At 40.8% G+C, this 18,581-nt stretch overlaps 1 protein-coding gene and 1 pseudogene across 1 annotated transcript in view; both read left to right on the plus strand.

Moving 5' to 3' along the window:
- The window catches only part of LOC138324130 (N6-adenosine-methyltransferase non-catalytic subunit-like), a 64,049-nt gene that overhangs the window by 10,847 nt on the left and 34,621 nt on the right, over window positions 1-18,581 (plus strand). Inside the window, 3 exon segments of the mRNA XM_069269210.1 lie at window positions 45-132; window positions 4,446-4,505; window positions 12,546-12,633. Of these exon segments, the coding sequence (XP_069125311.1) occupies window positions 45-132; window positions 4,446-4,505; window positions 12,546-12,633 (236 nt within the window).
- LOC138324177 (rhoptry surface protein CERLI2-like) lies at window positions 1,450-2,214 on the plus strand (annotated as a pseudogene).

Below are 18,581 nucleotides of genomic sequence, written 5' to 3' on the forward strand. Positions count from 1 at the left end.
TAATGACTTAATTACTTTGAATTTGACCTCTTACTTCTTCAAAGTGAAACTGAAAAAAGTGCAGAGAACCAGAAAATAATGAAGCTATCAGAAGAACAGCCACAGACAGACGAGCAAACAGATAAATCTAAGGTAGGTAATCAGCAGACAGACAAATCTGGGGGAGGTAATCAGCAGACAGACAAATCTGAAGTAGGTAAGCAGTAGACAGACAAATCTGAGGTAGGTAATCAGTAGACAGACAAATCTAAGGGAGGTAATCAGTAGACAGACAAATCTGAGGGAGGTAATCAGTAGACAGACAAATCTAAGATAGGTAATCAGTAGACAGACAAATCTGAGGGAGGTAATCAACAGACAGACAAATCAAAGGTAGGTAATGAGTAGAAAGACAAATCTAAGATAGGTAATGGGTAGACAGACAAATCTGAGGGAGGTAATCCGTAGACAGACAAATCTAAGATAGGTAATCAGTAGACAGACAAATCTAAGGTAGGTAATCAGTAGACAGACAAATCTGAGGGAGGTAATCAGCAGACAGACAAATATGAGGGAGGTAATCAGTAGACAGACAAATATAAGGGAGGTAATCAGAAGACAGACAAATCTAAGATAGGTAATCAGTAGACAGACAAATCTGAGGGAGGTAATCAGCAGACAGACAAATCTGAGGGAGGTAATCCGCAGACAGACACATATGAGGGAGGTAATCAGTAGACAGACAAATCTAAGGAAGGTAATCAGAAGACAGACAAATCTAAGGTAGGTAATCAGTAGACAGACAAATATAAGGGAGGTAATCAGCAGACAGACAAATCTGAGGTAGGTAATCAGTAGACAGACAAATCTAAGGTAGGTAATCAGTAGACAGACAAATCTGAGGGAGGTAATCAGCAGACAGACAAATATGTTGGAGGTAATCAGTAGACAGACAAATCTAAGGTAGGTAATCAGTAGACAGACAAATATAAGGTAGGTAATCAGTAGACAGACAAATATAAGGGAGGTAATCAGCAGACAGACAAATCTGAGGTAGGTAATCAGTAGACAGACAAATTTGAGGGAGGTAATCAGTAGACAGACACATCTAAGGGAGGTAATCAGTAGACAGACAAATCTGAGGGAGGTAATCAGTAGACAGACAAATCTGAGGGAGGTAATCAGCAGACAGACAAATCTGAGGGAGGTAATCAGCAGACAGACAAATCTAAGGGAGGTAATCAGCAGACAGACAAATCTGAGGGAGGTAATCGGTAGACAGACAAATCTAAGTGAGGTTATCAGAAGACAGACAAATCTGAGGTAGGTAATCAGTAGACAGACAAATCTGAGGGAGGTAATCAGTAGACAGACAAATCTGAGGGAGGTAATCAGCAGAGAGACAAATCTGAGGGAGGTAATCAGCAGAGAGACAAATCTAAGGGAGGTAATCAGTAGACAGACAAATCTATGGGAGGTAATCAGAAGACAGACAAATCTAAGGTAGGTAATCAGCAGACAGATAAATCTAAGGGAGGTATTCAGAAGACAGACAAATCTAAGGGAGGTAATCAGCAGACAGACAAATCTAAGGGAGGTAATCAGAAGACAGACAAATCTTAGGTAGGTAATCAGCAGACAGACAAATCTAAGGGAGGTAATCAGAAGACAGACAAATTTAAGGGAGGTAATTAGAAGACAGACAAATCTTAGGGAGGTAATCAGAAGACAGACAAATCTGAGGAAGGTAACAAGTAGACAGACAAATCTGAGGGTTGTAATCAGTAGACAGACAAATCTGAGGGAGGTAATCAGTAGACAGACAAATCTGAGGGAGGTAATCAGCAGACAGACAAATCTAAGGGAGGTAATCAGCAGACAGACAAATCTGAGGGAGGTAATCGGTAGACAGACAAATCTAAGTGAGGTAATCAGAAGACAGACAAATCTGAGGTAGGTAATCAGTAGACAGACAAATCTGAGGGAGGTTATCAGTAGACAGACAAATCTGAGGGAGGTAATCAGCAGAGAGACAAATCTGAGGGAGGTAATCAGTAGACAGACAAATCTAAGGGAGGTAATCAGAAGACAGACAAATCTAAGATAGGTAATCAGCAGACAGACAAATCTAAGGGAGGTAATCAGAAGACAGACAAATCTAAGGGAGGTAATCAGCAGACAGACAAATCTAAGGGAGGTCATCAGAAGACAGACAAATTTAAGGGAGGTAATTAGAAGACAGACAAATCTAAGGGAGGTAATCAGAAGACAGACAAATCTGAGGAAGGTAATAAGTAGACAGACAAATCTGAGGGCTGTAATCAGTAGACAGACTAATCTGAGGGAGGTAATCAGTAGACAGACAAATCTGAGGTAGGTAATCAGTAGACAGACAAATCTGAAGTAGGTAAGCAGTAGACAGACAAATCTGAGGTAGGTAATCAGTAGACAGACAAATCTGAGGGAGGTAATCAGCAGACAGACAAATCTAAGGGAGGTAATCAGCAGACAGACAAATCTGAGGGAGGTAACCGGTAGACAGACAAATCTAAGTGAGGTAATCAGAAAACAGACAAATCTGAGGTAGGTAATCAGTAGACAGACAAATCTGAGGGAGGTTATCAGTAGACAGACAAATCTGAGGGAGGTAATCAGTAGACAGACAAATCTGAGGGAGGTAATCAGCAGACAGACAAATCTGAGGGAGGTAATCAGTAGACAGACAAATCTAAGGAAGGTAATCAGAAGACAGACAAATCTAAGGGAGGTAATCAGCAGACAGACAAATCTAAGGGAGATAATCAGAAGACAGACAAATCTAAGGGAGGTAAGCAGCAGACAGACAAATCTAAGGGAGGTAATCAAGAAGACAGACAAATCTAAGGTAGGTAATCAGCAGACAGACAAATCTAAGGGAGGTAATCAGAAGACAGACAAATCTAAGGGAGGTAATCAGAAGACAGACAAATTTAAGGGAGGTAATCAGAAGACAGACAAATTTAAGGGAGGTAATCAGAAGACAGACAAATTTGAGGAAGGTAATAAGTAGACAGACAAATCTGAGGGTTGTAATCAGTAGACAGACAAATCTGAGGGAGGTAATCAGCAGAGAGACAAATCTAAGGGAGGTAATCAGAAGACAGACAAATCTAAGGGAGGTACTCAGAAGACAGACAAATCTGAGGTAAGTAATTAGTAGACAGACAAATCTAAGGGAGGTAATCAGTAGACAGACAAATCTAAGGGAGGTAATCAGAAGACAGACAAATCTAAGGGAGGTAATCAGTAGACAGACAAATATAAGGGAGGTAATCAGCAGACAGACATATATAAGGGAGGTAATCAGTAGACAGACATGGGAGGCCGTCCTTACATTGGAGGCCGTCCTTACATGGGAAACCGTCCTTACATTGGAGGCCGTCCTTACATTGGAGGCCGTCCTTACATTGGAGGCTGTCCTTACATGACACACCACACACCACATATATGGGAGGCAGTCCTTACATGGGAGGTCATCCTTACATGGGAGACCGTCCTTACATTGGAGGCCGTCCTTACATGACACACCACACACCACATACATGGGAGACCGTCCTTACATGACACACCACACACCACATACATGGGAGAACATCTTTACATGGGAGGCCGTCCTTACATGACACACCACATACATGGGAGATCGTCCTTACATGACACACCACACACCACATACATGGGAGACCATCCTTACATGGGAGACCGTCCTTACATGACACACCACATACATGGGAGACCGTCCTTACATGGGAGGCCGTCCTTACATGGGAGACAGTCCTTACATGGGAGACCGTCCTTAATTGAGAGACCGTCCTTACATGGGAGGCCGTCCTTACATGGGAGACCATCCTTACATGAGAGACTGTCCGTAATTGGGAGACCGTCCTTACATGGGAGTTTTTCATTACATGGGAGCCTGTCCTTACATGGGAGGCTGTCCTTACATGGGAGACCGTCCTTACATGGGAGGCCGTCCTTACATCACACACCACATACATTGGAGACTGTCCTTACATGGGAGGCCGTCCTTACATGGAAGACGGTCCTTACATGGGAGACCGTCCTTATATGGGAGGCTGTCCTTACATGGGAGACCATCCTTACATGGGAGGCCGTCCTTACATGACACACCACACACCACATACATTGGAGACTGTCCTTACATGGGAGACCTTCCTTACATGGGAGACCATCCTTACATGGGAGACCATTCTTACATGGGAGACTGTCCTGACATGGGAGGCCGTCCTTACATGGGAGGCCGTCCTTACATGGGAGACCATCCTTACATGGGAGACCGTCCTTACATGGGAAACCGTCCTTACATGTGAGGCCGTCCTTACATGGGAGGCCGTCCTTACATGACCCTGGCTGTTAATAAAACATTTATCAAACAAACAAACTTTAAAACCATCAATATTTTTCAGATTGATGTTGAGCCTGATGAGGAAGACGAGTTTTATACTGACTCCAGTACATTCCTAAAGGTATTACTATCATTTCATTCAATTTGAAAAAGTTAATCTGATAAAAGCATGAACAATAATACTTTTGCTGACTATATATCAAACACTTATAATCACTATTAATATAAGGCTTGCATTGATTTGATATTTTGACTAAATCATGAGCCATAATATTGATAACTACCTAAGATCAAGGAATTGTTTGAAGGAATTTCCATTATTTGGTTTGAAGGGTACCCAGAGCGCTAACCCACACAATGACTATTGCCAGCACTTTGTAGACACAGGAGAACGACCTCAGAATAAAATAAGAGAGATGTCGGTAAGTCAGAAATTCAGCAATTTGTATATTGAGGTCATCTGACCTGAGCTTTGTCCATCATTGTCTGCTGAGCACCGCATGCCATGCATGAACTTTTCACTTTTTAAACTTGTCAAGGCCACCAGTGAGATTGAGCTGAAACTTGCTTGATCCTGACATCACCGTGGAGAAGGTTAACGGAATCGGGGTGCGCAGGAGGTGCGTACCTCTGACTTAGGGGGCGCTGAGGTGGCATTGGGGGGGGGGGGGGGGGGGGGGGGGAGCACGAAGTGAGAGAATGGCCGACGGTAGTTGTTTACTTTTTTTCGATGCGATAATAGACACAGATATTGAGAGAAAAATTAAAAACCAACAATTTTTGCATGTTCAGTCGAGACTGTCTTATGTGACTTTCCAAGGGACCATTACAAAAAGGTCACATAAGACAGGGAGTCACTTAAGACAGTCCAAGTTCATCCGCAACATCACTGTACAAAAATATGTATTCAATTGTCTGTAAATTTATTCTTCATTATAAATATATCAATTACCTGATTTTTTGAAAAATTGAAAAATTATCGTATTTTTTTTAATTAAAAAACATTTAGGTCTAGTAATAAATTACAAGCAGACATACATTGATGTTTAGTTTTAAACTTTGTTCAAGAAAAAAATTCTATCTGGAGGGGGTGTGATTTTGGGTTAAAAATCTCATTTTTTTTTTTTTTTTATTTGCAATTAAAAAAAAATATTTGTGTGTCATGGTTTTCAGGCTTAAAAAAAATTACAAAAATCAGACTTGTCAGAAAACAGCCATTGCAAAACAATTGCAGATGTTGTGTAAATTAATAAAAACATTACTACTGTACAGTAGAGGTAACATTTTAAAACCTGGGCTTTATTTTGCTGAATTTTACAAATCTACTGTACACTGCTACCAAATGGCGGCCATTACAGAAGCCCAAGTCGTGTGCATTTGTTTTTTACAAGAATTTTTTGTGTTATGAGAAATTTTTGAAGAAAATATAGGGTTTCTGACTTTGGGATGGCAGTTATAATGATTGTTTACTCATATCAAAGAACGAAATTATGTTTGGTCGTAAATGCCATGTACAAAACAAGAAGAGAGTCACCCACGCCAAGCTGTAGGATGATACGGTAGGCAAAATAAAACATGCCGATTTCTTTAACGTGTTTTGTTATTAATTGTCTATGTTTACCAATTGTTTAGTATGGAGAAATATTTGAATGATATCTAGCCTATTTAAAGTGTACACGGAATGGTTTGGTATATAAAGCTTGAGAAATGCGTCTTTGGATAAAATTTAGAATGGAGAAAGTACGAGTTTCATAGCGATTACAGTATTAGAGATAATGCGACTTTTCTCTAGAACATACCTGAAGCCCCAAGCCACTGACCCCGATTCGGGACCCCTGACCTGTGACGTCACGAGGACAACGGGACCTATTCTACTCGCATCAGATAGAGAGGCGATTTTTGGTGTCTGCCATCTAATATAAACTATCTGTTTGTAAATATCGATTTTTACAGACACAAGTACCTGTGTGTACATGTCCGATACCTATTTAATATTATCCTTAATCACAGATATGAGTTTGAAAAACGCTTGAAAACAGGGATTTATACCATGCATACATGTATATTGATGTACCTGTCTTAGATAAATGAACATCTCTACGCAATTACTGCACAATTATACATAATAAAATGTTCATAATAATTTACGTACGTTGTATATCTGCGGTGGTTGGAACCACATATATGTGTATCAAATGATTATATCAAGGATTCTTGATTATGTCAATCCAAAGCCCGACTCGGGTCTTTGAATGTCTACTGGTCAAACCCGCTTAGCAAATTTTCTGACTTTTTTTATCTGGTCCCCCAGGGGCAGGAGGGGCGGGGCCCCATAGGGGAAAATAGAGGTAAATTCCTATAAATCGCTACTTGTCCTAGAGGTTCTGCATGGATTGTAACCAAATTTGACCACAAACATCCTTGGGGGAGGGGAAACAGAAACTTGTATGAAAATTTTGGCTCTGGTCCCCGACAGGGGCAGGAGGGGCGGGGCCCAATAGGGGGTAATAGAGGTAAATCCTTTAAAGCGCTATTGATAGAGCTCTGAATTGAATGTAACCAAATTTGGCCACAAACATCCTTTGGGGGAAGCGGGCACAGAACTTGTATAAATTTTGGCTCTGGTCCCGGGGGCAATAGGAGGGGCGGGGCCCAATGGGGAAATAGAGGTAAATCACACAAAAATTTGTATATATGTAAATGCATCTACTAATTGACCGTGTTATATCTGAAAGTATTTGTTTTTGACGAAATACATTCAGGTACACTGACGACCCATTCCGGGAAAATAAAGCCAGATCCATTGACTGAAGTGGGGGGTCTATGTGACAAGTCTTATCCAAGTAGCAGATATCAAATTACAAAAACAAAAACAGAACTGTCATTCCGATAGCCAACGTTAATCTATACCTGTATACTGCAGTAACTAAACCGCGTGGTCAACCGAGACTAATGAGGGGGCTAACCAGATTACGTAAGAAAGGTCATACGAATTTAGTGACCTGTCACACTTCAGTTGATTAGCTCGCGTCAGGTGTCAAAAGTAAGATCACGGGTTAGTTAGCGATGGACCATCATGTAATTGTTGTATAATGTAATATTTGTTTACGCTTAAAAATCCCTGGTTTACAGTAAAAATATACCGTTCTAACATAACATATAACAAGTGTATCAATTACTAGATGTACAGTATATATTTCAGAAAGACTCATTATACATTTGTCTTGTTTATATGTTCTGGTTACACGTAAATGTATTTTTATAACAAAAACTATTATCTACAAATTATTTGTCGAGAAAGAACAATGCAAATATAATGCTTAATGTCAGAATTTTGATATTTCTGATAGTTGCTAGATTTCGGATATCCATTTTTGGCTTTTACTCCCCTCCTAATCATTTTATGTCTATGATATCTACGTGTATTGAACTATGAAATACATTTAAAACATTTTCTTTTCGTTATGTTGGTTCTTGAAATAAGAAAACATCGTATACATATATATTTCTGTTGAAATCCATAGGCCTAGAGAGAATTTTTTATTTATACAGAAACATATTCAAATGAATAATTATATAACCAGCAGGCAGACAGACAAATCTGGGGGAGGTAATCAGCAGACAGACAAATCTGAAGTAGGTAAGCAGTAGACAGACAAATCTGAGGTAGGTAATCAGTAGACAGACAAATCTAAGGGAGGTAATCAGTAGACAGACAAATGCTGAGGGAGGTAATCAGTAGACAGACAAATCTAAGATAGGTAATCAGTAGACAGACAAATCTGAGGGAGGTAATCAACAGACAGACAAATCAAAGGTAGGTAATGAGTAGAAAGACAAATCTAAGATAGGTAATGGGTAGACAGACAAATCTGAGGGAGGTAATCAGTAGACAGACAAATCTAAGATAGGTAATCAGTAGACAGACAAATCTAAGGTAGGTAATCAGTAGACAGACAAATCTGAGGGAGGTAATCAGCAGACAGACAAATATGAGGGAGGTAATCAGTAGACAGACAAATATAAGGGAGGTAATCAGAAGACAGACAAATCTAAGATAGGTAATCAGTAGACAGACAAATCTGAGGGAGGTAATCAGCAGACAGACAAATCTGAGGGAGGTAATCCGCAGACAGACACATATGAGGGAGGTAATCAGTAGACAGACAAATCTAAGGAAGGTAATCAGAAGACAGACAAATCTAAGGTAGGTAATCAGTAGACAGACAAAATATAAGGGAGGTAATCAGCAGACAGACAAATCTGAGGTAGGTAATCAGTAGACAGACAAATCTAAGGTAGGTAATCAGTAGACAGACAAATCTGAGGGAGGTAATCAGCAGACAGACAAATATGTTGGAGGTAATCAGTAGACAGACAAATCTAAGGTAGGTAATCAGTAGACAGACAAATATAAGGTAGGTAATCAGTAGACAGACAAATATAAGGGAGGTAATCAGCAGACAGACAAATCTGAGGTAGGTAATCAGTAGACAGACAAATTTGAGGGAGGTAATCAGTAGACAGACACATCTAAGGGAGGTAATCAGTAGACAGACAAATCTGAGGGAGGTAATCAGTAGACAGACAAATCTGAGGGAGGTAATCAGCAGACAGACAAATCTGAGGGAGGTAATCAGCAGACAGACAAATCTAAGGGAGGTAATCAGCAGACAGACAAATCTGAGGGAGGTAATCGGTAGACAGACAAATCTAAGTGAGGTTATCAGAAGACAGACAAATCTGAGGTAGGTAATCAGTAGACAGACAAATCTGAGGGAGGTAATCAGTAGACAGACAAATCTGAGGGAGGTAATCAGCAGAGAGACAAATCTGAGGGAGGTAATCAGCAGAGAGACAAATCTAAGGGAGGTAATCAGTAGACAGACAAATCTATGGGAGGTAATCAGAAGACAGACAAATCTAAGGTAGGTAATCAGCAGACAGATAAATCTAAGGGAGGTATTCAGAAGACAGACAAATCTAAGGGAGGTAATCAGCAGACAGACAAATCTAAGGGAGGTAATCAGAAGACAGACAAATCTTAGGTAGGTAATCAGCAGACAGACAAATCTAAGGGAGGTAATCAGAAGACAGACAAATTTAAGGGAGGTAATTAGAAGACAGACAAATCTTAGGGAGGTAATCAGAAGACAGACAAATCTGAGGAAGGTAACAAGTAGACAGACAAATCTGAGGGTTGTAATCAGTAGACAGACAAATCTGAGGGAGGTAATCAGTAGACAGACAAATCTGAGGGAGGTAATCAGCAGACAGACAAATCTAAGGGAGGTAATCAGCAGACAGACAAATCTGAGGGAGGTAATCGGTAGACAGACAAATCTAAGTGAGGTAATCAGAAGACAGACAAATCTGAGGTAGGTAATCAGTAGACAGACAAATCTGAGGGAGGTAATCAGTAGACAGACAAATCTGAGGGAGGTAATCAGCAGAGAGACAAATCTGAGGGAGGTAATCAGTAGACAGACAAATCTAAAGGAGGTAATCAGAAGACAGACAAATCTAAGATAGGTAATCAGCAGACAGACAAATCTAAGGGAGGTAATCAGAAGACAGACAAATCTAAGGGAGGTAATCAGCAGACAGACAAATCTAAGGGAGGTCATCAGAAGACAGACAAATTTAAGGGAGGTAATTAGAAGACAGACAAATCTAAGGGAGGTAATCAGAAGACAGACAAATCTGAGGAAGGTAATAAGTAGACAGACAAATCTGAGGGCTGTAATCAGTAGACAGACTAATCTGAGGGAGGTAATCAGTAGACAGACAAATCTGAGGTAGGTAATCAGTAGACAGACAAATCTGAAGTAGGTAAGCAGTAGACAGACAAATCTGAGGTAGGTAATCAGTAGACAGACAAATCTGAGGGAGGTAATCAGCAGACAGACAAATCTAAGGGAGGTAATCAGCAGACAGACAAATCTGAGGGAGGTAACCGGTAGACAGACAAATCTAAGTGAGGTAATCAGAAAACAGACAAATCTGAGGTAGGTAATCAGTAGACAGACAAATCTGAGGGAGGTTATCAGTAGACAGACAAATCTGAGGGAGGTTATCAGTAGACAGACAAATCTGAGGGAGGTAATCAGCAGAGAGACAAATCTGAGGGAGGTAATCAGCAGAGAGACAAATCTGAGGGAGGTAATCAGTAGACAGACAAATCTAAGGAAGGTAATCAGAAGACAGACAAATCTAAGGGAGGTAATCAGCAGACAGACAAATCTAAGGGAGATAATCAGAAGACAGACAAATCTAAGGGAGGTAAGCAGCAGACAGACAAATCTAAGGGAGGTAATCAGAAGACAGACAAATCTAAGGTAGGTAATCAGCAGACAGACAAATCTAAGGGAGGTAATCAGAAGACAGACAAATTTAAGGGAGGTAATCAGAAGACAGACAAATTTAAGGGAGGTAATCAGAAGACAGACAAATTTGAGGAAGGTAATAAGTAGACAGACAAATCTGAGGGTTGTAATCAGTAGACAGACAAATCTGAGGGAGGTAATCAGCAGAGAGACAAATCTAAGGGAGGTAATCAGAAGACAGACAAATCTAAGGGAGGTACTCAGAAGACAGACAAATCTGAGGTAAGTAATTAGTAGACAGACAAATCTAAGGGAGGTAATCAGTAGACAGACAAATCTAAGGGAGGTAATCAGAAGACAGACAAATCTAAGGGAGGTAATCAGTAGACAGACAAATATAAGGGAGGTAATCAGCAGACAGACATATATAAGGGAGGTAATCAGTAGACAGACATGGGAGGCCGTCCTTACATTGGAGGCCGTCCTTACATGGGAAACCGTCCTTACATTGGAGGCCGTCCTTACATTGGAGGCCGTCCTTACATTGGAGGCCGTCCTTACATGACACACCACACACCACATATATGGGAGGCAGTCCTTACATGGGAGGTCATCCTTACATGGGAGACCGTCCTTACATTGGAGGCCGTCCTTACATGACACACCACACACCACATACATGGGAGACCGTCCTTACATGACACACCACACACCACATACATGGGAGAACATCTTTACATGGGAGGCCGTCCTTACATGACACACCACATACATGGGAGATCGTCCTTACATGACACACCACACACCACATACATGGGAGACCATCCTTACATGGGAGACCGTCCTTACATGACACACCACATACATGGGAGACCGTCCTTACATGGGAGGCCGTCCTTACATGGGAGACAGTCCTTACATGGGAGACCGTCCTTAATTGAGAGACCGTCCTTACATGGGAGGCCGTCCTTACATGGGAGACCATCCTTACATGAGAGACTGTCCGTAATTGGGAGACCGTCCTTACATGGGAGTTTTTCATTACATGGGAGCCTGTCCTTACATGGGAGGCTGTCCTTACATGGGAGACCGTCCTTACATGGGAGGCCGTCCTTACATCACACACCACATACATTGGAGACTGTCCTTACATGGGAGGCCGTCCTTACATGGAAGACGGTCCTTACATGGGAGACCGTCCTTATATGGGAGGCTGTCCTTACATGGGAGACCATCCTTACATGGGAGGCCGTCCTTACATGACACACCACACACCACATACATTGGAGACTGTCCTTACATGGGAGACCTTCCTTACATGGGAGACCATCCTTACATGGGAGACCATTCTTACATGGGAGACCGTCCTGACATGGGAGGCCGTCCTTACATGGGAGGCCGTCCTTACATGGGAGACCATCCTTACATGGGAGACCGTCCTTACATGGGAAACCGTCCTTACATGTGAGGCCGTCCTTACATGGGAGGCCGTCCTTACATGACCCTGGCTGTTAATAAAACATTTATCAAACAAACAAACTTTAAAACCATCAATATTTTTCAGATTGATGTTGAGCCTGATGAGGAAGACGAGTTTTATACTGACTCCAGTACATTCCTAAAGGTATTACTATCATTTCATTCAATTTGAAAAAGTTAATCTGATAAAAGCATGAACAATAATACTTTTGCTGACTATATATCAAACACTTATAATCACTATTAATATAAGGCTTGCATTGATTTGATATTTTGACTAAATCATGAGCCATAATATTGATAACTACCTAAGATCAAGGAATTGTTTGAAGGAATTTCCATTATTTGGTTTGAAGGGTACCCAGAGCGCTAACCCACACAATGACTATTGCCAGCACTTTGTAGACACAGGAGAACGACCTCAGAATAAAATAAGAGATGTCGGTAAGTCAGAAATTCAGCAATTTGTATATTGAGGTCATCTGACCTGAGCTTTGTCCATCATTGTCTGCTGAGCACCGCATGCCATGCATGAACTTTTCACTTTTTAAACTTGTCAAGGCCACCAGTGAGATTGAGCTGAAACTTGCTTGATCCTGACATCACCGTGGAGAAGGTTAACGGAATCGGGGTGCGCAGGAGGTGCGTACCTCTGACTTAGGGGGCGCTGAGGTGGCATGGGGGGGGGGGGGGGGGGGAGCACGAAGTGAGAGAATGGCCGACGGTAGTTGTTTACTTTTTTTCGATGCGATAATAGACACAGATATTGAGAGAAAAATTAAAAACCAACAATTTTTGCATGTTCAGTCGAGACTGTCTTATGTGACTTTCCAAGGGACCATTACAAAAAGGTCACATAAGACAGGGAGTCACTTAAGACAGTCCAAGTTCATCCGCAACATCACTGTACAAAAATATGTATTCAATTGTCTGTAACTGTTTATTCTTTCATTATAAACTTATATCAAATTACCTGATGTATTTTTTGTAAATTTAATTCTTCATTCTAAATAAAAAATTTTTTGATTGAAAAATTATCGTATTTTTTTTAATTAAAAAACATTTAGGTCTAGTAATAAATTACAAGCAGACATACATTGATGTTTAGTTTTAAACTTTGTTCAAGAAAAAAATTCTATCTGGAGGGGGTGTGATTTTGGGTTAAAAATCTCATTTTTTTTTTTTTTTTATTTGCAATTAAAAAAAAATATTTGTGTGTCATGGTTTTCAGGCTTAAAAAAAATTACAAAAATCAGACTTGTCAGAAAACAGCCATTGCAAAACAATTGCAGATGTTGTGTAAATTAATAAAAACATTACTACTGTACAGTAGAGGTAACATTTTAAAACCTGGGCTTTATTTTGCTGAATTTTACAAATCTACTGTACACTGCTACCAAATGGCGGCCATTACAGAAGCCCAAGTCGTGTGCATTTGTTTTTACAAGAATTTTTTGTGTTATGAGAAATTTTTGAAGAAAATATAGGGTTTCTGACTTTGGGATGGCAGTTATAATGATTGTTTACTCATATCAAAGAACGAAATTATGTTTGGTCGTAAATGCCATGTACAAAACAAGAAGAGAGTCACCCACGCCAAGCTGTAGGATGATACGGTAGGCAAAATAAAACATGCCGATTTCTTTAACGTGTTTTGTTATTAATTGTCTATGTTTACCATTGTTTAGTATGGAGAAATATTTGAATGATATCTAGCCTATTTAAAGTGTACACGGAATGGTTTGGTATATAAAGCTTGAGAAATGCGTCTTTGGATAAAATTTAGAATGGAGAAAGTACGAGTTTCATAGCGATTACAGTATTAGAGATAATGCGACTTTTCTCTAGAACATACCTGAAGCCCCAAGCCACTGACCCCGATTCGGGACCCCTGACCTGTGACGTCACGAGGACAACGGGACCTATTCTACTCGCATCAGATAGAGAGGCGATTTTTGGTGTCTGCCATCTAATATAAACTATCTGTTTGTAAATATCGATTTTTACAGACACAAGTACCTGTGTACATGTCCGATACCTATTTAATATTATCCTTAATCACAGATATGAGTTTGAAAAACGCTTGAAAACAGGGATTTATACCATGCATACATGTATATTGATGTACCTGTCTTAGATAAATGAACATCTCTACGCAATTACTGCACAATTATACATAATAAAATGTTCATAATAATTTACGTACGTTGTATATCTGCGGTGGTTGGAACCACATATATGTGAATATTATATCAAGGATTCTTGATTATGTTATCCAAAGCCCGACTCGGGTCTTTGAATGTCTACTGGTCAAACCCGCTTAGCAAATTTCTGACTTTTTTTTAGCTCACCTGGCCCGAAGGGCCGGTGAGCTTATGTCATGGCGCGGCGTCCGTCGTCCGTCCGCCCGTCCGTCCGTCGTCCGTCCGTCCGTCCTTCCGTCAACATTTCCTTTAAATCGCTACTAGTCATAGAGTTCTGCATGGATTGTAACCAAATTTGGCCACAAACATCCTTGGGGGAGGGGGAACAGAACTTGTATAAATTTTGGCTCTGGTCCCCCAGGGGCAGGAGGGGCGGGGCCCCATAGGGGGAAATAGAGGTAAATCCTATAAATCGCTACTTGTCCTAGAGTTCTGCATGGATTGTAACCAAATTTGACCACAAACATCCTTGGGGGAGGGGAAACAGAACTTGTATAAATTTTGGCTCTGGTCCCCCAGGGGCAGGAGGGGCGGGGCCCAATAGGGGTAATAGAGGTAAATCCTTTAAATCGCTACTTGTCATAGAGCTCTGAATTGAATGTAACCAAATTTGGCCACAAACATCCTTTGGGGAAGGGGCACAGAACTTGTATAAATTTTGGCTCTGGTCCCCCGGGGGCAGGAGGGGCGGGGCCCAATAGGGGAAATAGAGGTAAATCCTTTAAATCGCTACTAGTCATAGAGTTCTACATGAATTGTAACCAAATTTGGCCACAAACATCCTTTGGGGAAGGGGCACAGAACTTGTATAAATTTTGACTCTGGTCCCCTGGGGGCAGGAGGGGCGGGGCCCAATAGGGGTAATAGAGGTAAATCCTTTAAATCACTACTAGTCATAGAGTTCTGAATGGAATGTAACCAAAATTGGCCACAAACATCCTTGGGGTAAGGGGAACAGAACTTGTATAAATTTTGGCTCTGGTCCCCCGGGGGCAGGAGGGGCGGGGCCCAATAGGGGAAATAGAGGTAAATCCTTTAAATCGCTACTAGTCATAGAGTTCTGAATTGAATGTAACTAAATTTGGCCACAAACATCCTTGGGGGAAGGGGAACAGAACTTGTATAAATTTTGGCTCTGATCCCCCGGGTCAGGAGGGGCGGGGCCCAATAGGGGAAATAGAGGTAAATCCTTTAAATCGCTACTTGTCGTAGAGTTCTGAATGGAATGTAACTAAATTTGGCCACAAACATCCTTGGGGGAAGGGGAACAGAACTTGTATAAATTTTGGCTCTGATCCCCCGGGTCAGGAGGGGCGGGGCCCAATAGGGGTAATAGAGGTAAATCCTTTAAATCACTCCTTGTCGTAGAGTTCTGAATGGAATGTAACCAAATTTGGCCACAAACATCCTTGGGGTAAGGGGAACAGAACTTGTATAAATTTTGGCTCTGGTCCCCCGGGGGCAGGAGGGGCGGGGCCCAATAGGGGAAATAGAGGTAAATCCTTTAAATCGCTACTAGTCATAGAGTTCTGAATGGAATGTAACTAAATTTGGCCACAAACATCCTTGGGGGAAGGGGAACAGAACTTGTATAAATTTTGGCTCTGATCCCCCGGGTCAGGAGGGGCGGGGCCCAATAGGGGAAATAGAGGTAAATCCTTTAAATCGCTACTTGTCGTAGAGTTCTGAATGGAATGTAACTAAATTTGGCCACAAACATCCTTGGGGGAAGGGGAACAGAACTTGTATAAATTTTGGCTCTGATCCCCCGGGTCAGGAGGGGCGGGGCCCAATAGGGGTAATAGAGGTAAATCCTTTAAATCACTCCTTGTCGTAGAGTTCTGAATGGAATGTAACCAAATTTGGCCACAAACATCCTTGGGGTAAGGGGAACAGAACTTGTATAAATTTTGGCTCTGGTCCCCCGGGGGCAGGAGGGGCGGGGCCCAATAGGGGAAATAGAGGTAAATCCTTTAAATCGCTACTAGTCATAGAATTCTGAATGGAATGTAACTAAATTTGGCCACAAACATCCTTGGGGTAAGGGGAACAGAACTTGTATAAATTTTGGCTCTGATCCCCCGGGTCAGGAGGGGCGGGGCCCAATAGGTGAAATAGAGGTAAATCCTTTAAATCGCTACTTGTCGTAGAGTTCTGAATGGAATGTAACTAAATTTGGCCACAAACATCTTTGGGGGAAGGGGAACAGAACTTGTATAAATTTTGGCTCTGACCCCCCGGGGGCAGGAGGGGCGGGGCCCAATAGGGGTAATAGAGGTAAATCCTTTAAATCGCTACTTGTCGTAGAGTTGTGAATGGAATGTAACCAAATTCGGCCACAAACATCCTTTGGGGGAGGGGATTAGAATTTGTTTAAATTTTGGCTCTGGTCCCCCGGGGGCAGGAGGGGCTGGGCCCAATAGGGGAAATAGAGGTGAATCCTTTATATCGCTACTTGTAATAGAGTTCTACATGAATTGTAACCAAATTCGGCCACAAAGATCCTTGGGGGAAGGGGAACAGAACTTGTGTAAATTTTGACTCTAGTCCCCCGGGGGCAGGAGAGGCAGGGCCGAATAGGGGAAATAGAGGTAAATCCTTTAAATCGCTACTAGTCATAGAGTTCTGAATGGAATGTAACCAAATTTGGCCACAAGCATCCTTTGGGGAAGGGGAACAGAACTTGTATAAATTTTGACTCTGGCCCCCCGAGGGCAGGACGGGTGGGGCCCAATAGGGGTAATAGAGGTAAATCCTATAAATCACTTCTTGTCCCAGAGTTTTGCTTGGATTGTGACCAAATTTGGCCATAAACATCCTTGGGGGAAGGGGAACAGAACTTGTATAGATTTTGGCTCTGACCCCCTGGGGGCGGGAGGGGTGGGGCCCAATAGGGGATTTAGAGGTTAATATTGAAATTCTTTCAGAAAAGAAACAATGAACCTGTATTCAGAACATTACTTGGCATTACAAACCAGGTGAGCGATACAGGCCCTCAGGGCCTCTTGTTTTATAAAACCTTCCCATACGATTAAGTTATGATTCCAAACAGAATTTTTTGTATATATGTAAATGCATCTACTAATTGCGTTATATCTGAAATCGATCTACATATGTATTTGTTTTTTGACGAAATACATTCAGCTTACATATAATACAGTACACTCGACGACTTGTTGATATTTCGCTCAAGTTCCTTCATTAGAGTCTTTAATTGAAAAATAAATCATTTACGGGTCAGACGAAAACAATGAGACTGAAGATGTCTATGTGACAAGTCTAATCCAAGTAGCAGATATCAAGTACAAAACAAAAACAGAACTGTCATTCCGAATAGCCAATGTCGTGCTGCGTTAATCTCTATACCTGTATACTGCAGTAACTAAACCGCGTGGTCAACCGAGACTAATGAGGGGGCTAACCAGATTACGTAAGAAAGGTGTTTATTGACCTGTCACACTTTGTTGATTAGCTCGCGTCAGGTGTCAAAAGTAAGATCACGGGTTAGTTAGCGATGGACCATCATGTAATTGTTGTATAATGTAATATTTGTTTACGCTTAAAAATCCCTGGTTTACAGTAAAATATACCGTTCTAACATAACATATAACAAGTGTATCAATTACTAGATGTACATGCAGTATATATTTCAGAAAGACTCATTATACATTTGTCTTGTTTATATGTTCTGGTTACACATATTTATACGTAAATGTATTTTTATAACAAAAATTACAAAATTATTTGTCGAGAAAGAACAATGCAAATATAATGCTTAATGTCAGAATTTTGATATTTCTGATAGTTGCTAGATTTTGGATATCCATTTTTTACTCCCCTCCTAATCATTTTATGTCTATGATATCTACTGTATTGAACTATGAAATACATTTAAAACATTTTCTTTTCGTTATGTTGGTTCTTGAAATAAGAAACATCTATACATATATATTTCTGTTGAAATCCATAGGCCTAGAGAGAATTTTTATTTATACAGAAACATATTCAAATGAATAATTATATAACCATCATTTTTCTAATTTGTCTCTTTTTAGATCACATTATGAAAATGGAATATTCCCGAGGTTTGATAATTTAGAAAGTTTTAAAACAGAGATAAGATCTCTAGTTAAATGTACCAGAAACATAAATAACGTATACATGTTTCCGCTAATCTACATATGTATT

The sequence above is a fragment of the Argopecten irradians genome, chromosome 5 (assembly GCF_041381155.1).
Source record: "Argopecten irradians isolate NY chromosome 5, Ai_NY, whole genome shotgun sequence".
Lineage (NCBI taxonomy): Eukaryota > Metazoa > Mollusca > Bivalvia > Pectinida > Pectinidae > Argopecten > Argopecten irradians.